The sequence below is a fragment of the Natrix helvetica genome, assembly GCF_964273705.1.
Source record: "Natrix helvetica genome assembly, chromosome: 6".
In the NCBI taxonomy this organism is placed as follows: Eukaryota; Metazoa; Chordata; class Lepidosauria; order Squamata; family Natricidae; genus Natrix; species Natrix helvetica.
This window is the reverse complement of record NC_138553.1, coordinates 9,813,067-9,840,945: the sequence shown is the minus strand read 5'-3', so window position 1 is coordinate 9,840,945 and position 27,879 is coordinate 9,813,067. Positions and strand designations below refer to the sequence as shown.

Below are 27,879 nucleotides of genomic sequence, written 5' to 3'. Positions count from 1 at the left end.
CTCTTCCCAACAGCAAGCTTCAAGGTAAGAAATAGCAAGTTGTGTGTAACATACTTCCTTGATATCTCTGTCCAGGCACTTCAACCTGTCTACGGTAAAGGTGACATCCGCCAACTTATTCAGAATTATAGATTGAGGTGAAGTAAAGTATTGCTCACCACAGGACAACTCTAGCAATTCATAGTAGAAAACGTGTCTGCAAGCATCCCCAAGAAATAATAAGAAAATGGGATCTTTTCCCTGGGAAATAGGACATGGGGCATATGTCCATTTTCCAAGATCCTTAACATTTCCAGAATCTCTCACCACGTGATCTGAACAAAATGCCACAAATGGCGTTACAATGACTTGCAATCAGTATGTGTGAAATGATTTCCAGCAAAATGTTTTGTTGTTGTTTTAACCATTCAGTCGTGTCCAACTTTGGTTGATGTTCTAGGCAAATGCTCTCTATGCTACCCTGTCAAGCGCAGCTTTCAATTAATCAATTCAATTTATATTGTTACTAGCTGATAACCCAGCATTGCCTGGGTATGTATTTATCCCAATCCTGTATCAGAGGTAGCTGCTCCCTTGTGGAGTACTGTGAAGCTGTTACCATGGCAACTCCACTGTGCTGTACAGTAGAAGCCATTTTAGGGCACAACAGGCTGTACCTTAACAGAACTTGAATCCAAAATGCACACTATCACTGTCAAAAGTACTGTGACTTGACACTCTCTATATAATTCAGTCCTTTTCATTTTAGTGGCCCAGGCGTTCCAGAGTTATGCTGGAACACACACACATGGGGACACATACACATCCCGAGGGGTGTTAGGGGTGTTTTACTCTAGAGAGTGTAAGTCATCTGTGTACCAAGTTTGGTTGAAATTGCTAGAGGCGTTCTAGAGTTATGCTGGAACACACACACACACCCCACACACATTGATAGATAGATAGATAGATAGATAGATAGATAGATAGATAGATAGATAGATAGATAGATAGATAGATAGATAGATAGATAGAGAATCGAGCCAATGTGTTCTTGGTTTGCCCCTTCTCCCTTGTCCATTAGCCATTCCTAACATCATTGCCAACAAGAGGTAGGATGTGATTAACACCCTTCTGGCCTCTTAGGAGCCCTGCAAATTTTGGGAGGGGGGGGATCTCCCAGGAAACCAGAGCAGGAATGTTTTATTATGGAGGGCTAGTTCAGAATTGAAGTTCCTTCTGATTAAACCTGGAGGTTTCCTACAGGGAATTGAAAGTTTTCTAAGCAAGGATTGAGCTGGATTTGGGCTGTCCCATCGTGAAAAGCCCTTTGTTTGAAGCTGAAAAACTTGAAGGACTCAAGAGTTAGGCTTTACAAAGTGCTAATCTAGGCACACATTTCTCTGACACAAAACATTCCTTGAGTAATACTTCCTCCCTAATGTTTTGTTTCCTTTTATTAAAACTTCTGGGGGGGAAAAAGTTCATCACGCAAGTTAGTGAAGACGGGAATGCAGGTCTGAGGAGTGGTAGAATCCCAAGTGTTTTCTGAGAATCTTAGATGAGAAGCGTGAACAAATACTTTCACCAAGCAGAAGCCGTTTCGGTGCAGTTAGATACGAAGGTGTCCTCCTCATCTAGAAAAGGCCTGGCATATTCAGAGCACCAGGATATAAACCTTTTGAAGTGGTGGCTTAATCTGCTGAATCTTTGGTTGCTTGTTTAATTGGTTAAACTAATTACTGTATTTTTCAGAGTATAAAAAGTATCTTTTCCCCCCCTAAAAGAGCGTGGAAATGTTGGTACGCCTTATAAACCGAATATAGCCATTTTTTGGCCTCCCGAAGCCCCACCCCTGCATCCCATTTTTGCAAAATAACCATCCGTTTTTCGCAAAAACGGAGGTGTTTTTGCTTTTCCCCAGCCCTGAGGAGCACTCTGCAGCCTTCAGCAGGTCTAGGGTAAGGCAAAAATGCCCCCGTTTTTGTGAAAAATCACCGGAAAATGGGCTACTTTTTGCAAAAACGGGGGCATTTTTGGCTTCCCCCAGCCCTGCTGTAGCCTACAGAGTGCTCCTGGGGGCCAGGGCGTTTTTCTTACTTACCTCTTCAAAATCTTGGTGCGTCTTATACACTGGTGTGTCTTATAGTCCTAAAAATACGGTAGTTCAACCAATTAGTTTAATTGGTTTCCTTTGCAAGGTTTGGACTAGACCAGGGGTGTCAAACTCAAGGCCAGCAGGCAGGATCTGGTTAGATCTGGTGGTTAGATCTGTCCCGCAGGGATTACCTGGAAATAGCAAAGGACCGGCCCTCGGTGCCTCTGCCACTAAGAATGGAGCTCGGGAGGGCCATGTGTGGCTCTCCCAAAGCTTCATTTTCGGTGGCAGAGGGTTGCAGGAGGCCGAAAATGGAGCTTGGGAGCCCGTTTATGCTGGCAGGGTGCTCAGGCCACCACCGGCAACCCTGACACCAGTGATATTGATCTGGCCACTCCTACCTTGGCCCCCCAGGGTCAAATACAACCCTGATGCAGCCCTCAAATCAAGTTTGACACCCCTGGACTAGGTGATCCTTTCATTTCTTTTGCAACTCCTTAGTTCCATGTTATTGTATTTGTCTGATCAGTATTGGTCAGTTGGTAAGGTTGGCAAGTGATTAATAGGCTGGGCAGTGAAGGCAAAGCAAGGTCAAACATGGGACATGTTATGACCTCATCCCAAAAATGTTAGATACAGGAAGAGGGGAAAGAAGTGTATTCATTGAAACTGGTTGTTCCATGCCATGCATACAAATTGCTGCTGGACTTTTTCCCTGCAATTCATTTTGTGGTGGAAGGTAGACTGGAGTCCCAGGAAGGAGCAGGGGTCAAATCCACTTACCTTTGCTACCAGTTCGGTATGCAATGTGAGCGCATGTGCACGTGCCACCTCCACGCATGCACAGAACCTCCTGTGCATGCGCAGAGCATCAAAACCAGACGTGATGACGTCTGAGTGGGTGGGCGGAGCCTGCTACCGAATGCCTGCAAAGGTAAGCGATCAGTGAGGGGTGGGAAAATCCTCTGTGCCACGCGATTTAGATTAGCTAGAAAGCAGAAAATCCTGCTTTCCAGCTAATATAAATCGTGCATCACAGCTGATTGTCAGATGAACCAGTAGCATTTTTACTACCAGTTCAGGCGAACCGGTCCGAACCAGTAGCATTTCACCCCTGGGAGGGAGGGTCTGCTTAATAGGGGACAAAGAGACAGCAAAGCTTGGATATTCTGGTACGTAGGAGGAGGGTTAAGACAGTCCCTCCCTAGCAGTTCAGAGTATATCTATAATTATGTAGATAGTTGCTTTAGTCTGGCAAGATTCTGTCTGTAGGTGAGAAACAATAAAGAACCCACTCAGAACTAACTCCACGTGTCATTGCTGGTTTCTTGGGGGCCTGACAATTTTGCTGAATTGTATTCAAAATTGGCAACAACTTTTCAGCAGTATCCCTCCATCAAACTGTTCCCAACAGACAAAACTATTCTAACTCCCTACACATGGTCCTTATTTGCTTTGTTCCAGTTGGGCTCTGCCTATTCTTCTTACATTTATGTAGACGTAAGCCAGTTTTTTTTTCAGACTTTTCTCCCAATGTGAATGAGGCTTGATGTTTGCTTATCGCCTTTGGCAGGAAAGAAAAGGAGGGAAGTCTACTGCCAGATCACTCAGCACTTGCTGCAGAACCATCAGATGTGGAAGAAGGTCATGGAAGAGGAAGAGAGGAGAGCTGGGAAGGACAAGCAAAGTGGGGAGCCATCAACGGCACTGCACCCGTCCTCTGAACAAATAGAGGCTATTAAAGAGGAGGAAGAGGAGAAAGGGAAAACCAAAGAGGAAGACGATAACACAGCTTCGGAAGCAAACCTACGACAGTGACAGGAATTTTGTACAGTATTTGGTGCAAGGACACCTTGTATAACAGTTGTTTTTACAAGCCAGCACAACGTTTAGACACAACACTGTAGAAATAAGTGGTAATTCGCATGCAGCTGTTTAAGTTTTCCTTCTTTCCTTCCTTCTTTCCTTCCTTCTTTCCTTCCTTCCTTCCTTCCTTCCTTCCTTCCTTCCTTCCTTCCTTCCTTCCTTCCTTCCTTCCTTCCTTCCTGTGAGGTACATTGCTTTCACAGTTCAACGGCCATTTTTACCAACTTTCAAATACATTGGGGAATTAATATATTAATTCTCTAATTAATATATATATATGCATACATACATGCATACATACATAAAATATTAGCCTGGGTTTATAAGCTGCATATTTGTTTATTTGTCCTTTTTAAAAAGAAGATTATACGAGGCTGCCTGCGACGATATTAAAAGAAAAACAAAAAAGGAAAGGGAAGGGAAGGATTTGAAAATGAGACAATGGAGAAGGCTATACTGCCCTTGTTTGTTTGTCTGTCAAAGTGGAATAACTGTGTGAGTTAATGGTTGATCCCGACTGCCAGCATAGATGCTCCTGCAACGTAAACATAACAGGAGCACTGCAATTCCTGGAGCGCAGGGAAGGGCCTTCTGCTTTGGGGACAGGCGGTGACACACTGGGCCTGTCACCACAGAAGATTTATGCACCTCCATTGCAGAGAACTTGCCACTCTCTTTCTCAACCTGGAGAACTCTGTCTCGGACCTCTGGCTCGCTCTTCCACACAACTCAGTAAAATCCAGATGGAGGTGAGCCCACAACACCATCTGGAAAACTGGACTTCCATTTCTGGAGCGGGCTGCCTCTGTCGCTGTTTGGTGGGGCTTGATTGTTTTCCCCCAAAAGGCCTGTCCCGTGAAGACTTGTGCAAACTGCAATTCCTATCTGTACATTGCACAACTATGTATGCCACCTCCCCTTCCCCCCGCTTTGGGCGAGCAAGTTTCAAGCAAGCATCACATGTCAATCTGCCGAAGAGAAGGTGTTGGCAGCAACTTTCTGTGGTGTCTGAAGGAATTTCCACTTGGTTGACTTGAGATAGACTTTGGGGAGACATCTTTGGATCCCTCTCGTCCTTACCACCTTTGGTTGCATCCTCATCTTTTCGCGCGTCTTGTGGGCATCCGAAAGGTGACTTTAAAGATGGACCGTGAATGATAAATGCCGGGTAACCGTTTCTTCTGCTTTTTATTGCAATGGGTTGTGTATGGGCTGAGAACCCGCTGCCTGGTACCTTCGATCAGAAGGAACTCAACTCTTACTTCAAGGGATCGATTCTTCATCGATTTGTTTGTCATAAGCTGATTGCATGTGATTAACGAGGAGTCTGGAGCACATAGACAGTTTATGTGAAACACTGCCGCAGTCCTACACAAAGTCGAATGCCCCTCTAGAAAAGGGCGGTGGGTGTCTTCAGTTTCCAGACTTTTTCAGACAGCTTGATCATTGCTCAGGATTCTGGAAGACACATTTCTGGAGGGTCACAACAACATTAAGGAAGGCTGCCATCCTGCATTTTCCTCCATGACGCAGAGGCCGTTTTGTAGCTGTAGTGACCCATCTAACATTTTAGCCAAGGAAATATCCCTGTGTCCCGCTTCCACAACCACAAGAAATTTCCAAAGGACACCAGCAGTTTGGAAGCAAGGGATCATCGAAATCAGGGGTTCCCAACCTTGGCAGCTTTTAAGACCTGTGAACTTCAACTCCCAGAATTCCCCCTGCTGGCTGGGGAATTCTGGGAGTTGAAGTCCAGAGGTCTTTAAAGTGGCCAATATTGGAAGCTCCTGGCGTAGACTGATAGAATTAGTTTCTGGCCCAAGGAGGATTGGAAAGCAACTACATAAAACAAGAAAAAGAAAGAAAGAAACCTTAGCGTTATCCTTCACCCACTCAGGCAGGAATCCATTACGCTGTGGGTTTTCAAGAAAGGTGATTTTGTCCTGCATTTCATATTCGTTGACCGCACCACAAGTAGACTAAATTCTGCTTTGAGGGTCTTGTGTAACTACATTAATGGAAACCCAGTGATCTGACAAGTACCATTTCAGAAGATCTTTCAAATGTCCCCTGAGGGTGAAGGTTCACCTTTTCGGCACCGAGTGTCGAAACTGGAGTGCCAGAACCCAGAAATTGGGTAGCTGGCCGGTGTACATGTATGTGGTGGCCAGCTACTCTTCCGGCACACATGTGTGCCAGCCAGCTGGTCTGAATGCCTGCAGGGGCCGGAACCTGGAAGAGAGCAGCTGGCTGGTGCACACGCACATAATGAAGCCTGGAAGAGCAGTTGGCCGGTGTGTGCATGCGTGATGGAACTCGGAAGAGCAGCTGGCATGCCCCCAGAGAGGCCTCTGCATGCCACCTCTTGCACGTGTCCCACAGGTTCGCCATCACGGCCTTAGGGAATCTATATGAATGCCAGAATGTAAAGGAAATAGCATAATTTAGGGAAACAAAACACAATATGACTTGCCTATTTCTCCCATATTATTTATGTCCTCCATCTGGGTTAGTATTCAGTTTTGTTTTGTTTTTAAGTGAATACAATCACATTCCTCGATTTGAAATGCAGTCCGGATGGATGACATGGAACTGCAGAAGAAACTTTGACGTCAAAGTTTGCCCACCTTGATTGTATGCCTTGGCAGCTATAAAAAGCAAGATCCCAACACGTGGGGGAAATTCACCAGCAAGCTTAGGACTTCACTAGTTGATAAGTGTCCCATTTTTTAATGGTTACTTCTTTGCTCACAACTAATTTTTATTAGCCCACGTGTAAATGCAGACACTTTTCAGTCTCCTGTTGATAGTCAAGGGAAGTTGGGTTGTATTTGTAAAGATAATTACAAAGGGGGGAAAAAAAGATCCCCACCCCAACCCCCGTAAAATGTAACTGTTTTTGAATTTGACAAATGAAGTCCTGCATGATTGGGAATGGAGAATTGGAGAAATTCTTTTCAGATCGGTGGGATTATTAGCACCAGCCAACATTTTTGAGTGTAAGAAAAGTGCTGCAATTTAGCAGCAGAGCTTAATTCTTCATCACAGAGTTTTAAGTAGTAATACACATGGAAGGAGATCAGTCTGCCCTCAACACTATTTCTGGAGTTATTGCCCTGTTTCCATTTGATTGGTTATTGAATCAACCCATTTCTCCATCTTACTAATACTTCAGGATGAGTTTATTTTGCCTCATTGTTTTTCCTCCCAAGTTGGTTCTCTGGAATCTCCTAGATTGTGTCAAACTCGTGTCATCACGGCGCCATCACATGACATATCACGACTCTCCCGCCCTTCGCTAAACCAGGCGTGGGTGTGGCCAGCGCATGACACTTCTGGCCCACGGACTGCGAGTTTGACAGCCCTGTCCTAAATTCACAGTCTACATCAGGGGCGTCCAACTTTGGCAATGTTGACACCTGTGGACTTCAACTCCCAGAATTCCCCAGCCAGCTATGTTGAAGTCCACAAGTCTCAAAGTTGCATACGTTTGGAGACCCCTACACAGAATGTTGTTGAATGTATTGGAAATGTAGAAACTCAGTTCACATTTTACCCTAATGTGATTGAAGATTGTTGAATAAGCCATGATTTGCCATGTTTACAATTTGCCTTGAGCTATAAGGTGTGGTTTGTGAACCACAGTGGCTGGGTTTTGACAATCCACACTGAACCAGGGTTCATGTAGATGAGGCTAAGGCTAGATTTAGAGGGAAATGTAGGGGTTTTTAAGATGTGAAACTGATGCCTTAAGCTTCTGAATAATCTTTCACTGCCACTCAATTTTTTTAAAAAAAGAAGGTCAGGTGTTTTGGTGCCATCCAGTATAGGAAGCCATGTTTGAAACCAGCATCATCCTTGCATCCCTTCACTTAGATCAGGGGTGTCCAAACTTGGGAACTTTAAGACTTGTGGACTTCAACTCCCAGAATTCCCATCGGCGTAGGGCATGTCAATTTTTTTTTCAGCTTTCAATTTCCAAGCATTAATAAACTGAATTAGTGCTCAAAAGTTGTGACGTGCCTTGGGGACTGTAAAGATATTTCGGTTCCTTTAATGCAGGGGTGTCCAAACTTGGAAAGTTTAAGACTTGTGGACTTCAACTCGCAGAATTCCCCAGCCAGCTGGCTGGGGAATTCTGGGAGTTGAAGTCCACAAGTCTTAAAGTTCCCAAGTTTGGACACCCCTGACTTAGATTAAGCCAGTTCCAAGTGAGGGGGGAAAATGCATATTAGAATTGATTAGTAAATAGTCCATCCTCTCGCACTTTCCCCATAACTCAGCAATGTCTTTCAAATTTTGCAAATAGTTAAAACACTCTCTTCCTGGGAAGGATATATGGTGTATAGGAAGTCTTCACGTGTAATGTTTTAAGCAAACATCTCAGACTTGTCCCCTCGGAGTCCCTCCAGCTGCCTAGGGTTGTCCACAGAGCACGGCCAGAAAGTCAAGATTGGTAGCTACGATGATGCATTCGACGCTTTGCCTGATTTTTGTGTGTGCTGTACATATGATGCAAAAGAAAAGAGGGGAGGGGTTAGAAACTTTGATTACACCATCACGGCCACCATCTTAATTTATTTTTAACTTTTGTTTTTACAATATCTTGCAGACACCACTGTTTAAGTGCACGTTGTGGAGATGATTCTCACATTCTAATTGACTTATTACGTTAAGCTCTCCTTCTCCAAACCAGAGTCTAATGGCTTTAACTTGCCTATAAATGTGTTCTACGTTTGAAACGAAAGTACTTGCTGGTTGTTGGAGTATTTTTTTTTCATATCAATCTTTTTCCTGTTCAATTGCACCAACCCACATCTAAAGGGAATTGTTTATCTGCTGTTCTTCTCCAATTCTGATCTTTCTAGGGATTGCTAGCAGGCAGGAAACAGATCTAGGTACATTTGTGAGAGCAGCGATCCCCACTGTTTCCAGATTGGCAGCCCGGCTCAGGGGCGGTGTGAGTGACAGCTTCACGCACAAGCGGAAGGTGCTTGCGGTCTGATCCTTGCAATGTTCCATGCACAAGTGGTGCCTAACATCCATGAAAGTAGGACACACTCACCCATCTTATCCTATTTGCACCAAAATTAAAAATGATTATGCTAGCAATCCTTGAAAGGTGTGTGTCTGTTTGACCATCACAGGAATTAAAGCCAATTCACTCTTGTTTCTCTTGAGACCAAATAGTGTTGATACCTAACTTGAGAGGAGCATCTCCAGCACATGGTTGTATTTGAGCCCTCTGTTCAATCTGAGCATTCAACAGATCATAGTGGCTTTTGCTTGAAGGACCCATTCTTCCAGTTCACCTAAGGTTGTGACTCTTTCAGTCATTGGTTTGTCGGCCCAATCAAGGTCTCTTAGTAGAGTTCTGGGTTTCATAGTAGATTTGAAGTTTCCTCAAAAGCAATATCACGAAGTACCTTTTTCTTCATAAGGGAAAAAAAAGGGTGGGGACAGGTGAAGGTGATCAAGCCAGACCTGAACGTTTCCAAGGCCTATTAAATTTTCAAGTCAACTAGTGTTGACTTGTGTATCCTACCACCACGGCCTACCCTTATAGCCATCGTCCTAGTAAGGAATCGATGACCTTCTGAACTAGAATAGCCAACCCGGATAGATAGAAATAAGAGTTTTTGAAAGTTGTTGGGCAGCCAACGTTGACTCCCAACATTCTTTGAAGAGCCAAAGCAATTTAGAAGGACCCACTACCTGAGTGATTTTTCAGTTTCTTTGGGTTTTTAAAGTTCAAGTTGGGAAGAAATGGTGGCATTGAAGAAGTTTGCTGAAAGTGTGTCATAACAACACACCGCTTGCTCCTTCAAGGTCCCACTAAATTCAAATGACGCTTTAAAAAGGGGGTTCAGTTGTGACATTTTAATCCCTCCCCCAAGTAGGTGGAATTGCCAACCATTGTTGTACTGTAGAGCTGTACCTCCTGCATTCAGTATTTGTAGATGATATCCATTTTTTAAAAAAAAAAAACACGGTCTTCTTTTCACTAAATACTACCTGCATTAATTTATATTTATATATTGCCAATATTGTTGTAACCAAACTTCTTTTAAGACAAAAACTTCAAAAACAAGGCCTTGGTGGTTTTTTTTATTTTATTTTTAGGTAATAATCTTTCACAAACTGATTGAAATCTCTGTTAGCTTTTCTTTTCACGGATATCTTGCACTTAAGACATGTAGCAATACTTAATATATTCCCTTCACGAGTATTTGTTAAGTGATTTTTAGTTAATGGCTGATAAATGTTTTGTACAAAATAGATTCTGTACAGGCGGAGAAAACAGGAGAAATCTTTTAGATAAATATTATTTATTTTTACTGTTTTGTAAGTTAGACACTATTAATGAAGCTCCTTTTTGCCAGAATTACTGGAAGTGCCTCTTGGTATAATGTATTATAGTAAATATATATTCAGAATTATTAAAGATAATGTGTCACAAAATGAACAACATGGATGTTGCAATGTGAAGAAAAAAAACATAAATATAATTCTGTGGTATCATACTGGTGACTGTTCTCTTTTTCTTAATGGGGTTTCTGAACGCCACGTGGCGTCAGAAAGGGCATCCGGTCAGTAAATGCTCAGCTCCATCCATTCGCTCCAATTCTACTTAAAATGAATGGATTAGAGGGTCGTAAAAGAGAGTGGAGTTTGTGATTTGTCTTGCAATTGCCTCCGTGGTCCAGACAGAATAGTATTGTAGTTCAAGTCCTCTCATCCAGTCCTTGGTACCAAATTTAAGGAGGACTCAAAAGAGTTCAGAAGATAAACAGTGTTTATTTCTGGTGGGCTGGAAATTTAAATTCAGTGAGGGCAGATTAAGGAAGAGTTGTCAAGCACAGGAAATGTGGAGCCAAGGCAGTTCAAATGAATACAGGTTTATTGCATTCTAACACTCTCTACAAAAATCTGCTCTACTAATGGTCAAAGCAAATTGGTGGTAGATTAAGGGTCAATGGAATTTAAGGTCAGCTGCACTTTGATCTCTTGTGGGCGCAGAGAGACTTGAGACTGGTGACATGTTTGACCCCTCCATAGGCTCAACCTGATCATCTCCTGCAGAACTAGGTACACTTAGCTTTAGATGGCGAACCTTTTGGGCTTGATGTGTTAAAAATTCAGAAAATTCCACCTTGACTGAGTGAAGAGGGGAGGCCTTTCCAGACATCCTTTCTTTTGGACTCTCTTCTCAGTCCTACTATCATAGGGCCTCCAAAAATTGCATAAGAATGATTGCCCAATTTTTGGAGGGCTCAAAGGCTATGCTAGAGCAATAGCTGTGGCTTGCAGGCATCCAGGTACATCACCAAAATGGCCTGTGAGTGTCACCCATGACAAATTTGGCATAGATCCTCCAACATTACTTTAGCCTGGATGAAGGTTTCAAGTATCTGAAAAGGCAGTGGCACAAAAAAAAAATCAGGAATCATTTTCCGTCGTCCTGGAATGGAGAATAGTAAGTAATGATCTTAATTAACAGGTATGTAATGTCTGATTTTATATCAGAAAAAAAAATAACAATGAGAAGAGTTCAGCAGTTGAATCAAATCCTTAGGATGTTGGGGATCTCCTTTGTATCACAGCCTTTGGCCTGAAAACACAACATACATCAAATATGCAGATCAAACATATAGAGAAATAAATACACCTAAAAATCTGCAGATATGAATAAAAAGCAAGGATAAAATAAAATATCGTACAAATAATATGGTGATCAATGAAAAAAAATTTCAAGACTGTTGAGAACGTTGTTGTGCAACACGACTGATCAATACAATACAATACAAAAGCAGAGTTGGAAGGGACCTTGGAGGTCTTCTAGTCCAACCCTCTACCTAGGCAGGAAACCCTATACCGTTTCAGACAAATGGCTATCCAACATCTTAAAAACTTCCAGTGTTGGGGCATTCACCACTTCTGGAGGCAAGCTGTTCCACTGATTAATTGTTCTAACTGTCAGGAAGTTTCTCCTCAGTTCTAAGTTGCTTCTCTCCTTGATTAGTTTCCACCCATTGCTTCTTGTTCTACCCTCAGGTGCCTTGGAGAATAGCTTGACTCCCTCTTCTTTGTGGCAACCCCTGAGATAGTGGAAGACTGCTATCATGTCTCCCCTAGTCCTTCTTTTCATTAAACTAGACATACCCAGTTCCTGCAATTGCTCTTTATATGTTTTAGTCTCCAGTCCCCTAATTCTCTTTGTTGCTCTTCTCTGCACTCTTTCTAGAGTCTCCACATCTTTTCTACATCGTGGTGACCAAAACTAAATGCAGGATTCCAAGTGTGGTCTTAGCAAGGCATTATAAAGTGGTATTAACACTTCACGTGATCTTGGTGTGAATGGTGTGTTCCAAGAACAATGGAACTGCACCCCAAAATATTTGTAAGTGTTCGTCTGGTCTATTGGGGGGTCCCATTATATTGCCATTTATGAATCCTACAGTGTTGTCATGCTAAACAATAGTCAGTATTTTGCTAATTTATTACAAGGGGCTTTTTTTTAGGCAAAAGAAAAACCCCGTCCTCGTTCCCCCAAACAAAACAAGATTACAACGTCATCTACATATATTTTCCATTTAATATGTCCCTTCTCACTTTCTTTTTTTTAAAACAGTGTGAGTTTTATTCCTTAAATGCTTTAAAATAAATAACACTTCCAAAAGATAAAAATGAAATGCAATATATAGCCGTGATTCCAGGTTTCTGGCGTGCATGCGTGCACAACAATCAGCTGTCCTTCACGCACGTGGCATTACCAAAAATCGGTGTGTGCATGCACACCGGCCAGCTGATTGTCGAGTACACATGTGCACCAGAGCCTGGAAGTTTGGCTTTTGGGGAGCGTGGCCCTAATGAGCATGCCTGTGGACGTGCAATGTTTCCGCGTTCCGAAAAGATTCGCCATCACTGCAATATAGAATCAGGAAACAATTTTTAAAAAGCAGCCATTTTTTAAAAAAATATCCTCAAAAGTAAGGGTCTCGCTAATTGCCTAACTCCCACACCTGGACAAATAACCAGGTCCTTTTCAGAAGGCCATCAAGGTGTGGGACTAGTCTTATCCCAGGTGGTAAGAGATGTTTCAGAGAGGGGGAGCCACAAATATGCTTCCTAGATCCAGCAAGATTTTTTTCTACTTATTCATTCATTCGTTAAATGCATATAGCCGCCCATCTCGATAATAAGTGACATTAAAAGTGTTTAAAGGTTTCCCCTGTCCAGTTATGACCGATTCAAGGGGTCAGTGGTCATCTCCAATTCTCAACCAAGGGAGCCTGCATTGTCTGAGAGGCGCTTCTGTCTTCATATGGCCAGCATGAACGTAGAGAACACAGAAACCTTTCCCGCGGAAGTGGTACCTATTTATCTACTCGCATTTACATGCTTTCGAACTGCTAGGTTGGCAAGTAATCAGTGCTCACCCTGCCACTCAGTGCTCAGGTCTCAAACCCAAGCTGTCAGATTACCAGCTTCAGTGTCTTTAATTGCTGAGCCATTGTGCCACCCTTAAATAACATTAAAGATGGTGTTAAATTAATAGAGTTGGAAGGGACCCTGCAGGTCACCTAATCCAACCCTCTGCCCTACATCTGCCTCTACCTAGGATTGAACTCACAACCTCCTGATTGTGAGGCGAGAGCTCCACCTCTAGGCCACAGCAGCAGGTGCTGTGTTACATGGATGGAACTTGATCATGCCTTCCCAGCAGATCTAACAGGATAAGCAGTGATAATCAGGGGGAGAGAAGTCCTTCAAGGATCCTGACCCCATGACACAAACTGTAACCAGAACCTTGCATCACATCCTGACACCAGCTGGGAGTCAGCACAGCTCATAGAACGAAAGAATAACCACTCATAATTGTGTCCACACCAGTGGTGGGTTACGACTGGTACGCCCCAGTACGGGCGTACCAGTGCCTGCTAGGAGCACCAGGTACCGTTCCGGTATGGTGCTCTGGAGGGTCTGCCCACCTGCCCGTGCTCCTTATGGGTATTTGAGGTCTTCGGGGCTTCGCACACGGGCACGGAGTGTACAGTGCCTGCGCAACGCTCTGCCGAGCAGCTAGAACGTTGCGGAGGCATCGCGGAGCTTCGCAGGCAGTAAGTATGTATGTGTGTGCTGCGCTCGTGTGCATGCAAGCCACATGCCTTCATGTGGTGGATGCCGGGCCCTGTTGCAACGTACCGGTTGCAACAGGATCCGGAACCCACCACTGGCCCACACCATCTCATTGTAGAGCACTCGTAGCTTCCTAATTAGAGCATTGAAATAAAGTCTATCAACAAAGAAGATATGTCTTTCTTACCACCTGGGAGAAAAGGAGTCAAACATACCTCCTTCAGGAATGTATTTGACAGCCTTGGGACTACCCAGGAGAAGATCCTCTCCACGGAGAAGGTAAGGAAGTCTCAGTTATTGGGAGCGCTTTTGAAAGTACTCTCCTGCTGGTCTAAGTAGGCATAGTGGGAGGGGAGACCTTGCACAGAGTAAAGGCCTGAGCCATTTAGGCCCTTATGTGCCAGGACCCACATCCTGAATTGTATCAAGTAGCCAATGGACTCCCATGCAGATCAACCAGTAGGGAGGATGGGATGGGATGGGATACAGCAGTGGGTTTCTCTTATTTTTAGCACTGGTTCACCACGCATGTATGATGGCTTTGCACATGTGCGCACCTTCCACGCATGCACTTTGGTCGCACGTGCACCACCACCCCCGTGCATGCGCCCAGCTTCAAAAATGTGGCTAAATAGGACAGCATAGCACCCGGGCAGGCCCACTCACGATCCTCATTACCGGTTTGTTCAAACCAGTCCGAACTGGCTGAATATCACCTCTGAAAGGACAGGACCGGATAGGGAAGGGGAAGGGGTGGGAAGTAAGAAAAAGGGGAGGTAAGAGAAACAAAGTGAGGGGAGGGGAAAAGGAGGAGAGGGGAAAGGGGGATAGGGGAAGGGAAGGACAGGACAGCACAGGAAAGGAAGGGATGGCTTCCAAACTAGTATGAGGCATTTCACATTTTTATTCCAACTTTCCCCTTCCTTAAAAACAACTGAAGTTTAACCTTGTTCTTTATGCTATATATAGACCAGGGGTGTCCAAACTTGGGAACTTTAAGACTTGTGGACTTCAACTCCCAGAATTCCCCAGCTAGCATGGCTGGCTGGGGAATTCTGGGAGTTGAAGTCCACAAGTCTTAAAGTTCCCAAGTTTGGACACCCCTGATATAGACAGACGGTGTACAGACACTGGATAAGGGCGAAAGAGAAAATCCATGTTATATAGAAAGCCTTCAGTGTAACCAGAGAGTTTCTCCATCCTACCCACTTACTTTCTCTTATTTGCTCTGTTCTTCCCCTTTAAGTCTTCGATTTCATGGCAATTAAGAAAATCAGGTCTTTAGAAAGAGAGAGAGAAGGAAGGAGGGAGGGAGAGAGAGAGGGGTGGGGGAGAGAGGGAGAGGGAGGGAGAGAGAAAGCTTTGTCACATGCACTCTGTCAAAGTTGCTGCCTGTTTAAAGAGAAGGAGGATCTCAAGGACATTTAACCATTTCCATTGCTTGGATTTCAAGGTCTCCCAGAATTTGTAAAGGAGGATTGAAAAAAAAACCAATGGAAAGATGTAGAGGTGATCAGGATCCAAACAATCACAACAAAAGCTATGAATCCTACAGGAAAGTAAATGCCTCTTTGTCCTCTTCTCCCTTTTCTTTTCTTTTCTTTTCTTTTCTTTTCTTTTCTTTGCTTGTCTTGTTTTCCTTCTTCCAGATATTAGATCTACCTCTGGCTGTGGTTTCCCTCAGCCACATCCCACCCAACATCTAGGAGGAAAGAGAATCCATATTTGTTTCTGAATTTCTCCTTCATGAAAGTAGCTTCTAAGAAATATGAAGGCCGGAGAGGTAAGGAATGTGAAAACTTGTGGTTTTAGTATTGTGTCCATTACTTTAATGAAAACTGAACTTCAGAGTCGACTTCCCATGGCAAGGGGACCTTTTTACATTTAAAAAAAAAAACATTGTCTTTAAAGTAACATTGGCATCTTTGTAATTACTGCAATTTTTGAGGATCAGTCATGGTGATAGAGCCGCGGGTTTCTTCTCAGCTCTTCAAAATAGTGAGAATATTCAAAGATCCTCTGCCTTTAAACTTCAAGCAATTGAGTTGCCTTAATCAGCAAAGATATAGCAAAGATAATCCGTGTTGGCTTTCGACGTATCAGGCAGAGACACAATCCAGGAAAATGTAATCCAATGGCGTGTAAAGCAAGAATGTGATTTCGTCACAACTTATTGGCAGTAGAGATTCTAAAGCTTGGAGGAATGTTATTGTGTGTGTTTTAAACAACTTGTCTGTATTGCTTTATGAAGTTTGCAACTATAGGTGCAAAACTATAGCTCAGCCAAATTCACTGTGGTTTGGTAGCCTTGAGGATAGCAATAGCAATAGTCTTTAGACTTATATACCGCTTCACAGTGCTTTTACAGCCCTCTCTAAGCAGTTTACAGAGTCAGCATATTGACCCCAACAATCTGGGTCCTCATTTTACCAAGCTCGGAAAGAGGCATAGTTTAGATCAGTGAGGGCGAAACTTTTCAGCACCAAGTGCCAAAATGGGAGCATGTCTGCGCCTGTGTGCTTTATGTGAGCATGCATATATGCATGCTCTTCAGGGCTGCAACCCAGAAGAGGAGCTGGCCAGGGGGCATGCATGTGCCAGAAGATAAAGTTCCATTTTCCGGCATGCGCAGGCACACCAGCAAGCTAGTATGCCGGTTATTGGCACAATTGCATGTTCGACAATCAGCTGGGCAGCGCACATGCTCACGCTGGAAAACGGAAGACCAGCTCTTCCAGTTTCCGGCACTGCTGCATGCGCGAAGGCTAGCTGGTCATCATGCACGCATTGTGCACCAGAAATGCAGAAGAGGAACGGGCAGCACCGCGCATACCAGGCAACATGGCTTGGCGTGCCACTCCGGGCATGCTTGCCGTAGGTTCGCCCTCAAGGGTTTATATTCTTCTATATTATTCTTGATATCAGCTTCATATGAAGCCTTACTCTGTCGTGTTGCAAAGGTGGCAGGACGCAGGTCTCATGCCATGAAAATGATACTAGCAAGATTTCTATATCAAAATCTTGTCGTTCTCCTGTTCCCTCCCTCCTCCATGTCACGTTCTAGATGGGTTAAAAAAGCTCCCAAAATTCTAACCCTGTGGTCCAACCAATTCGGAAGGCACCAACCTTGGAATTAGTATTTGGGTGGGGAGAATCTTTACCAAAGCCACTCACCAGTGGTGGGTTTCTGCCGGTTCGCACCGGCTCGGGAGACCCAGATGGTGAAATTTACCAATCCGGTGAGAGGAGTTTCAACCGGTGGACTCGGAGGTAACTTCCGGAATGCCTGCCTCCGCTCTGTCGCTCGCTCGCTCACCCCCGTCCGTCCGGAAGCCGCTCCATCGCTCGCTCCCTCCTCCCTGCCCGTCCGCACTATCCTAGCCCAATTCGGTGTCAAATCCCATACCTGGGAGTGGAGGTGGGGAACGGAGAAGCATGGAGAGGCCATCCACCAGACAGCAGTGGCAAGCTCAGGTGTTTTCTCCTGGATTCCTCTCCGTCCTTCCTCCTCCAATCTCCCAAAGTTCTTTCCCCAGCCTGTGATAGCTTTCTCCTGGATTCCTCTCTGTCCTGCCTTCTCAGATCTCCCTAATTTCGGCCCTTAATCCTCCAGTTGTCTATTTTTGGGAGGGTTTTCCCTCTCTTCTCCCCCCCCCCCACCTTCATAGGAGTCCCAAAAAAATTTGCCACATGGCTTGGGGTGGTGATGGTCATGTGACTGAGCGTGCATGAGTGATATCAACTTGGCCATACCCGCCCGGTCACATGACTTCCAAGCCACTCTCACAAAATAGGCCACACCCACAGAATAGGTTCTAAAAAAATTGAAACTCACCACTGCCACTCACTCATGTAAATCATGCACTGATATGCCTAACAGCAAAGGGCCTTTGTCCACTTAAAGGCAAAATTACAAATATTTTATTTATTAGATTTTTATGCTGCCTTTATTGGCATAGCAAAAGTACTTAGATTTATGTACTGCTTTGCAGGGCTTTATATCCCTCTCTAAGCGGTTTCTCTGTGGTCTCCTTTTCAGGAGTGCCTCAACTCCAGCCAATCGCGATGTCTTGTCCTTTTCCTTCCCTTCCCGTTGTTTCACTCTTCTTTCCTTCCTTGATTTTGTGATTCGGTCCTCATTTATTCCCACCCTTCATTCAAAGCATATTGTTCTTCTTCCCCAATTGCACATATACCGCTTGGGTGGGGAGGGGAATGCCACCCTATACAACACTATTACTGTATTTTTTCGGAGTATAAGACGCACCTTCCCCTCCCCCCCCAAAAAAAGAGGGGGGAAATCTGGGTGCATCTTACACACTGAATACAGTATTTTTAGCCTCTTAAATGCTATGCATGCCCTGTTTTTTTGCAAAAAATGAGCCCGGTTTTGCAAAAAAAAAAAAAAGGGGGCTGCTTTTTGCTCGTTTTTGCCCCCCTGGTCCACTTTGCAGGCCTCTCAAACTCTCTGCATACCCCTGCTTTTCACAAAAAAATGAGGCTCGCAGAGGGTTTGGGATGCCTGCAGAGTGCAAAAACTTTTTTTTTTTAATTTACCTCTTCAAAATCTTAGTGTGTCTTAGTGTGTCTTATACTCCGAAAAATATGGTACATTAAAACCTTTTAAATTAGAAAGCATCAATTAATCAAAATACGCCACTGAACTGTGAAAGTATAGTTCGGCTGCCTTCAAAGCACTCTGGAAAGCGAAGAACAGATTAATCCCAGGAAGGGAATTCCATTAATTTGGGTGGTTTCACTAGAAATGTCGTTCCCTTTTGCTCACGAATTGTGCTTTTTCAATGGAACGAAGTACAATGAACGAAGAAAATTGTCGTAATGTGAAGGCAGTTCCTCAAATGATATGGTGCAATGTATTGCAGACTGATTGAAAGGCAATGTCCAAGATGGAGTCTTCATCTAAAGAGAACGTCCAGTTCTTCTCAAAACCCATGATATTGTCCATCGACAGACCTTCCTCACGAGCAGAGTCTCCCACATCGAAGGAAAAAAGAACATTATGTGGAGGAATTAAGGTACAGGTGAAGCCCAGAATTGTGAAAATAGATACTTGAAGTGGCTGAGAACTTCCTGGGTGTATTTTTTTCCCTTTATGTTTTTCAATCTGTTCTCTCCATCCCCCACCCCTCCATCTCCTGTCGCTTTAGAATTTGGCTTTAATTAATTTGGTGGGATTAACGCTCCAGCTCTGCATTGGAAAGGTTGCAAACATTTATGGCACTCTCTTGTTCTGGATCTGAAGAACAAACAACATTTTATGTAGGAAAACACTTTTGCTTAAGCTAGTTCTCTCATTTCCAAAAAAATATTTTGGATTCTAGATAATGCTATGCCAAAATCAGTGTTCTGATTGCTTAAAACACCGAGTCTCAACCTTGGCACCTAAGATACATGGATTTAAACTCAGAGCTGGCTGGAGAATTCTGGGAGTTGAAATCCATTTGTCTTAAAGTTGCCAAGGTTGAGAAACACTGGCTTAAAATATTTCTTCCACTTAGAAAGCTAATTTGACGGGGAAATCTATTTTGTTCGTAGATTTCTCTAATACTGTACATATATGTTTGGATGCATTTGGCTTTTTTGAAATTTGCATCACAAATTCCAAAAAGTGCAACATTGGCTTTGTATCGACCTCTGTATTTGATAGACCTAAAACGGGGAAGTTATGATGAAGCAAATTTCTCACCTATCTTGCACAGCTGAATTGAACATTCTTTGCCGACCTTTTCTTCTAACAGATTTTTCTCGGTGCATTGTCATTTGTTTACTTTGCCAAAACTCTGTCAGGAAGCTACCTGAAAAGTACCATCACTCAGATAGAAAGAAGATTTGATATCCCTTCTTCTTTAGTTGGCCTAATCGATGGGAGCTTTGAAATTGGTATGTTATATACATATTCTCCATCTTTTGCAAATAAGCTAACGATGTATTTTGACCCCGATGGACAAGTCCATCTTCTCCATACCTTCATCCTTCTTTCTATGTTTCTTGAAGGGAACCTTTTAATAATAATTCTGGTGAGCTACTTTGGAGCCAAACTTCACAGACCCAAAATAATTGGAGCTGGGTGCATAATTATGTCACTGGGGACATTTCTGATTGCCATGCCACAGTTCTTTATGGGACAGTAAGTATAATGGTTAAACATTTAGTGTTATCCGATTGCATGTTGACTCGGGAATTCTAGGGAGTTGAAGTCCACACGTCTTTAAGTTTCCGAAGAGGAGAAACATTAAGCTAGACTGTCCAACTGGACTTTCTTCTTTTTCTTTGAAGAGGTTTCGCTTCTCGTCCAAGAAGTTTCTTCAGCTCTTCTTCAGCTGAAGAAACGTCTTGGGTTCTCAAATCAAAACATCTTCAAAGAAAAACAAAAAAAAATGTCAACTTTCCTCTTGAAAAAGCACTTTTGGGACAACCATGACCTGGATGGCTCAGAATCTCCATAGATACTGAGCCAGACTGTATGCTTGAGCATAAAAATTCTGAGAGTTGAAGTCCACATATGTTCTACTTGCTCAGGTTGAGAAACACTGATCCAAGGGATCAATAACTTTTCATTGCTGGAGCAGCCAATGGGATATTTGCAGGGGTGAAATGCTACCAGTTTGGGCCGCTTCGCCCGAACTAGTAGTAAAAAATGCTACTGGTTTGCAGAACCGGTAGTAAAAAATACTAACAAAAAATTCCCTGAAGCCTGCTAGGCCAAAAACCAGGGATGGAGGGTGCTGAGAAAGAAAGAAAGAAAGAAAGAAAGAAAGAAAGAAAGAAGGAAGGAAGGAAGGAAGGAAGGAAGGAAAGAAGGAAGGAAGGAAGAAAGAAAGAAAGAAAGAAAGAAAGAGGGAGGGAAGGAGGGAGGGAAAAAGGAGAGGAAGGAAGGACTACAAACCTGGCACTAGATGCAGCTTCAGAGGATAATCCAGGGCTGGAAGGGACCTGGAGGTCATCTAGTCCAACCCTGCTCCAGCAGGACCTTGTTAAAGTGAGTTTCTCTCTTTTGATCCCCCAGTTACATGACTACATAACCACACCCTCCAGTCACATGACCCCACCAAGCCACGCCCATGAAGCCACGCCCACCAAGCCACACCCACAGAACCGATAGTAAAAAAAAAATAGATTTCACCACTGGATATTTGGCTCTGAAGTAATGATGTACTGACTTAAGACACTGAGCAAAATGACCTAGGAAAATACTTCTAACACTATGGCCTTTTGGTTGTGATGCAATAAGGTGATGGAGTCCCCGGAGGAAGGGGTGGGGCTTTCCAGAGGGGTAAGAGGCAATTCAGTCCTGATATGATGTGTGAGAGAAAGAGGGTGCAGACAGTCCCTCCCTAATAGTTTGCAGAGTACAGGTAGTCCTCCACTTATGACCACAATTGAGCCCAAAACTTTTGTTGTTAAGTGTGACATTTGTTAAGGGAGCTTTACCCTATTTTACCACCCTTCTTGCCACAGTGGTTAAGTGAACCCTTGCAGTTATTAAGTTAGCAACACGGTGGTTAAGTGAATGTGGCTTCTTCGTTGATTTTGATTGTCAGAAGGTCACATAAGGTAATCATATGACCCCGGGACACTTCAACCATCATAACTTATGAACCAGTTGTCAAGCCTCTGAATTTTGATTGCATGCCCATGTGGATGCTGCAACGGTTATAAGTGTGAAAAATGGTCGTGAGTCCATGTAACTTTGAACGGTCACTGAGCAAACTATTGCAAGACGAGGACTACCGAGATATTGTACGATAGATGCAGATAGGAAAGTCCTCAGCCTGGCAAGATTTTGTCTATAAATATGAAACAATAAAGCAGTAGTCCCCAACCTTTTTGACACCAGGGACCGGTTTCTTGGAAGACAGTTTTTCCACGGACCGGGTGGGCAGAGGGGATGATTTCACATGCAATCTAGAGCCCACACATGGCAAAGATGAAGCTTCACTTGTTTTCCCACTGTTGACCTCCAGCTGTGCAGCCCAGTTCCTAACCAGCCACGGACTGGTATTGGGTTAGAGACAGTGGTGGGATTCAAATTTTTTTACTACCAGTTCTGTGGGTGTGGCTTTGTGGGCATGGCATGGCATTGTGGGTGTGGCTTTGTGGGTGTGGCATGGCTTTGTGGGCGTGGCTTTGTGGGCATGGCCAGGGAAGATTATTGCAAAATCCCTATTCCCTCCCCACCCCACTAACCTGCTTTCCAGCTCCCTTCTCCCGTTCAGGGCAACAAAAGAAGATCAGCTGGGAGGCAGCAGGGGCGGGGCCAGCCTATTTGCCGGTTCTCCGAACTACTCAAAATTTCCGCAACCGGTTCTCCAGAACCTTCCAGAGCTGGCTGAATATCACCTCTGGTTGGAGACCCCTGCAATAAAGGCCTCAGCTTGGAAGAGTCACTATGTCTTATTCTTGGTTTTGTCCCTGACACTCTTTGCTTTCTGCAAATGTCCACTAGCTTCATTTTGCTGGTCATATTAATCCAGTAACTTCCGTAAAGCCGTTTCTTGAGATGACATCTGGAGAAATGGGACCCAAACAGGTCTTTGGAATAAGTTAGAGAAATAATGTTCCCTCCAATTTTCATAGGTGGGATCCTTGTAAGGAAACTCTTGGTTTTTACACAGCTACAGGTACGAGGTATTTTCTTCCTCCTCCAATTCAACTATCAGCGTCTCCCCATGTCTGCAGGATCAAAACCAAATACGAGTCTCAGGCTTGGAAAGAACTCAGACAAAAATCCAGACAGGTAAGTGCGTGTTTAAGAACAAAATCAACAACATATTTCCTGTGGGCTTTAAAAATGTAATATTTAAACTTGGTTAGACTTGGATGTTCTGATGCTCTGAAAAGATTCCACCTCAAATGTGGGAGGAGAGCTTAGCATCTCTGAAACTAACTCTAATTTAAATTTAAACCCAGCTCTGTAACCTCTGAGAATTCCATCAACGTTGGGAATGGAATTAAGTCATTTGTCATCTTAATTTTAATTTCGACTTGCATATTGGGACAGTTACAGGTGGGCAAAAGGCCAAGAAATGTCCCATGTGGTAGGATGTCACAGTTCAGACCTTTTGCATGATGACATCATGGTGCACTCACCATCATTTTTGATGTCATTGTAGCCTCTAATTGGATACTTAACGGTTGCATTATGGATAGTACCTAGGTCAGTGTTTCTCAACCTTGGCAATTTTGAGACATGTGGACTTCAAATCCCAGAATTCCCCAAACAGTACGCTTACTGGGGAATTCTGGGATTTGAAGCCCATGTGTCTTAAGGTTGCCAAGTTTGAGAAACATGGATCTAGATTATTGCATTGCTATCTGCAATTCATGCTTTTTCCTGTTGAATTGTAGATACTCTCTATCTCTCCATATATATACATTTATCCATTTAGTTTCCTTGGCAAAAGTATAAATAGCCCTCGATTTGTGGCCGTTTAGTTAGCAATTATTTGAATTTACGGTGTTGATTTACAATCAGTACTCACACTTACAATCATGCAATCTGGTCGTTTGAATCTCTCCAGGCTCAAAGTTGACTCAGCCTTCCATCCTTCCGAGGTGGGTACAACGAGGACCCAGATTGTTGGGGGCAAAAGGCTGACTCTGTAAATCTCATAGAGGCTATAAAGCACTGTGAAGCAGTGTATAAGTCTTAAGTGCTATTGCTATTGTGTTGAGCAACTGGCATGTATTTATGATTTATTATTACAGTGTCTAGAGTTACCTGATCACCATTTGTGTCCTTTCTAGCTGGCTCCCAACAAGCAAAGTCAATGGGGGAAGCTGGATTCATTGAACGACCATGTGATTCACTTAACAACCTTGGCACACACAAAAAGATCATAATATTGGATACAACTCACTTAACAACCCCATTACTTTAGCAATGGAAGTTTCTGTCCCAATTGTGGTTGTAAGTCAAATCAGTTGTCAAATCAATTGTCACTGTCATCTTTCAGGCAGTGTTTCTCAATTCCCAATCTAACCTGGAATTTCTTAGTGGTCTCCCATCCTGGTAGGCACCTAGTGGGACTTCCCTATAAGCAACAAGGTGGTTGTTCTTGTTTCTGTGAATGTTATCAGAGAGCATCTCCGAGCTTCTTGCTCTGTGTGTCCAGGGTGCGAAAAAGAAGCTGGCATTTCCATGTGGATCTACATTTTGCTTGGAAACCTACTACGGGGAATCGGAGAAACACCGATCCAGCCTTTGGGAATCGCGTATATTGATGACTACGCCCCAGAAGAGAGTGTGCCCTTCTACATTGGTACTGTTGGAGACAGGGGTGGGCTTCAAAAATTGCAGCAACGGGTTCTCTGCCCAGTTGCTGGGTGAGCGTGGATATAGTGGGTGTGGCCTAGTTGGTCTCCTGCACCCTGGCAGGAAGGGCGTTTTTGCCTTCCCCAGGCTCCGGAGGCTTTCTTCAAGGCTCTGGGAGGACGAAAACTGCCTCCCCCGAGCCCCGGAGGGCCTCTGGAGACTGGAAACGAGCCTGTTTCTGGCCTTCTGGAACTTCCAGGACGCCCATTTTCCCCCCTCCCCGAGCCTCCATGTGGGCCCTGGACTTACCTTGCATCCAAAACAGGCCGCGTTGAATGCCTCCTGTCGCCGGCACTACCAGTTAGCCCAATCCGGGGCAAAGCAGCAGGAACCCACCTCTGATCCAGATGCGGGCAATATGCTGACATTTGTAAACCACTTAGAGAGGGCCTTAAAGGACTACAAAGTGGTATATAAGTGCTATTCCTATTTTACAGTGTTTTGCTGCATTTTGTTATTTTCTTTTACTTTAATTCCTCAACTTAAAGTGTTTCTCTTTCTTCAAAAGATCAAGCTGAATTTTTTTTCGGTCTGATTTACCTTTCCACTTTCTTGACAGGATGTGTTCAGACGGTTGCAATTATCGGTCCCATTTTGGGGTTTCTTTTGGGATCCTTGTGTGCCAAGCTGTATGTGGACATTGGCTTCGTAGACATGGGTGAGCATGAATGGCAGTCTTTGTACAAGTCAAAACGGCCACGTTATTTTGGACCAAGGCGCCAAAATCAAAACCACACACTATGAAAACAAAGAGCGGATAAAGGTTTCTTCTGAAGTTGTAGTGGGAAAGGCATAACACTACAGTGAGTTTGTCCCCCCCCCCCCAAAAAAAGGCAATGACAACATTGTGGGTATGATCTTGGTATCAAAATAGGTGAGACCAGTGGGAAAAAGTAGGGGAGGGGGAAAAGATCCCTCCGAATCATAGAATAACAGAATTGGAAAGGACCTTGGAGGACTTCTAATCCAATCCCCTGCTCAAGCAGGAGACCCTATACCATTCCAGATAAGAGACTATCTAGTCCAGGGGTGTCAAACTTGGGAACTTTAAGACTTGTGGACTTCAACTCCCAGAATTCCCCAGCCAGCATGGCTGGCTGGGGAATTCTGGGAGTTGAAGTCCACAAGTCTTAAAGTTCCCAAGTTTGGACACCCCTGATCTAGTCTCTTCTTAAAAATCTCCAGTGATGGAGCACCTGCTTCAGTCAGTTCGCACCTATTCGGGAGAATCAGTTGTTAACTTTCTAAGCAGTTCGGACAACTGGTTGTTGGAAGAAATCTCATTTTGGTTTTTTTAACCACTTACTGGGCTAATCCTGCAAGGAAGGCAGGGAGGAAACATTCTGGTGTTGTTTCTAGCCTAATCTTTCTTGCCCTGCTTACAGAAACTGCCTCTCCGGTTAACCCTTATGACATTGTTAACAGCTAAGGCAAAAGCGCCCATCGACCTGAATGATGTTAAGTTGGCCACGCCCACCCAGTCACATGATCACCGTGCCACGCCTACCCAGCTGGTCATTAGGACCGAGAACCGGTTGTTAAATTCTTTGAATCCCACCACTGGTTGTAACTGACAGGAATTCTTGCCTCCATATTAAAGGAGAAAAAACTCCCTTCAAAGGAAACTGTAATTTGCCAGAAAATTATCGTACCAAACCACATTTCCAGAATTAAGGGATGGGATCAGGAAGGTTTTGAGCAGGTACAAAAACATCAATTTAAGATCCATTGACTGCTCAGCCCACCTTAATCCATCTCTACTCCATATTAAAAGTCAGGTTGATATTTAATAAGTCATACTGATTTTTTTTTAAAAAAACCTTCATTTCTCTTCTTAGACACCATAACCATCACTCACAAAGACCCACACTGGGTAGGAGCTTGGTGGCTTGGCTACTTAATTGCTGGGTTGGTCAGCATCCTTGCCGCAATCCCCTTCTGGTTCTTACCCAAGCATCTTCCAAGGCCTGAGATCCAAAAAGATTCTACTGAGCAATCCAGCTTCATTGCAGAAGATAACAAGGACTGTTGTGCCACCTTCCAAACCCAAGTCAGTTTTCTCAAGATGGCAAAAGGTGAGGGAATCTGGCTAATTAACTGAACCACTGTTGGACACTTTATTTATTTTATTTATTTGGTTTGTCAAACGTGCGCAAGATAACAGGTATAAGTATAAACATGGACATGAGCGAAGGAAATGAATACGAATAAATGGGGACAGTAGGACAGGGATGGTAGGCACATTGGTGCGCTTATGCACACCCCCTTTATGGACCTCTTAGGAATGGGGTGAGGTCCATGGTAGAGACAATTTAAGGTTGAAGCTGTGGGGGTTTGAGGATGTAACAATGGAGTCAGGTAGAGCATTCCAGGCGTTGACCACTCTGTTGCTGAAGTCGTATTTTCTGCAATCAAGTTTGGAGTGGTTTACCTTGAGTTTGTACCTATTGTTTGCTTGTGTATTATTGAGGTTGAAGCTGAAGTAATCGTTGGCAGGTAGCAGACAATTTTGTGTACTATGGTTGATCAGACCGTAGGCGGCGTAGTTCCAGATTGTCCAAGCCCAAAATTTCAAGCCTGTTGGCATAAGGGATTCTATTGTGAGCAGAGGAGTGGAGTTACTCTTCTCGTGAAGTACCTCTGGACTCGCTCAATTGTATTAATGTCCGATATACAGTGTGGATTCCAGTCAGACGAGCTGTATTCGAGAATTGGTCTGGCAAAGGTTTTGTATACCCTAGTTAGCTTTGTATACCCTAGTTAGTGGTAGTCATTTTCTACATCACTAGTTTGTAGAACTAGTTTGAAGAACCAGCTTAGTGGTCTAATGGTTAAGGCACCAGACTAGAAAGCAGGAGTCTGTGAGTTCTAGTCCCACCTTAGATATGAAATCCTGTTGGGTGACTTTGGGCCAATAACCAGGAGATTGTGAGTTCTAGTCCCACCTTAGATATGAAATCCCATTGGGTGACTTTGGACCAATCACCAGGAGATTTTGAGTTCTAGTCCCCGCCATGAAAGCCAACTGAATGACTTTGGCCAGTCACTCTCTATCAATCCAACCCATTTCACAGGGTTGTTGTTATGGGGAAAATAGGAGGAGGAAGGTGTGTTGGATTTGTTCACCACCTTCAGTTACTTGTAAAAGTAATAAAGGTGGGATACAAATAAAGAATTAAATACAAATAAAAAAGGAATAGTCTCAGCACAAAGTACTGCCTTGCTCTGAACAAGAGAGTTGTTGTTTTAGACAATCCAATGTCCTACAGAAGCTTTGCAAGCTAGTTCTCATAACTACTTGCTATTGACCAGTCAGTCTAAAGCCAATAGGGTATGAAGTCCAAAACATCTGGAGGACAACAGATGCATTACCTCTAACTAAGACAATGAGTATAACCCATTGGCAGAGGGATCATGAATGGATACAACTTGAGTTTTGTATGGGTTGCAATGACCCACATGC

At 43.8% G+C, this 27,879-nt stretch overlaps 2 protein-coding genes across 5 annotated transcripts in view; both read left to right on the top strand.

Annotated features, from left to right (window-relative positions):
• Positions 1–7,870, top strand: part of PDE3A (phosphodiesterase 3A) — a 277,932-nt gene extending 270,062 nt beyond the window's left edge. For both annotated transcript variants that reach the window (XM_081957782.1, XM_081957783.1), the window contains one exon: positions 3,648–7,870. In XM_081957782.1, the coding sequence (XP_081813908.1) occupies positions 3,648–3,892 (245 nt within the window). In that variant the 3' untranslated portion in view covers positions 3,893–7,870. The remainder of the gene's footprint in view (positions 1–3,647) is intronic.
• A 7,551-nt stretch (positions 7,871–15,421) lies between these two features.
• Positions 15,422–27,879, top strand: part of LOC309394531 (solute carrier organic anion transporter family member 1C1-like) — a 30,247-nt gene continuing 17,789 nt past the window's right edge. For 2 of the 3 annotated variants that reach the window (XM_081957828.1, XM_081957827.1), the window contains exons 1-8: positions 15,422–15,863; positions 18,964–19,122; positions 19,840–19,981; positions 20,096–20,228; positions 22,717–22,838; positions 24,217–24,363; positions 24,976–25,074; positions 26,255–26,491. In XM_081957828.1, the coding sequence (XP_081813954.1) occupies positions 18,979–19,122; positions 19,840–19,981; positions 20,096–20,228; positions 22,717–22,838; positions 24,217–24,363; positions 24,976–25,074; positions 26,255–26,491 (1,024 nt within the window). In that variant the 5' untranslated portion in view covers positions 15,422–15,863; positions 18,964–18,978. The remainder of the gene's footprint in view (positions 15,864–18,963; positions 19,123–19,839; positions 19,982–20,095; positions 20,229–22,716; positions 22,839–24,216; positions 24,364–24,975; positions 25,075–26,254; positions 26,492–27,879) is intronic. The other variant, XM_081957829.1, reaches the window with a different exon arrangement.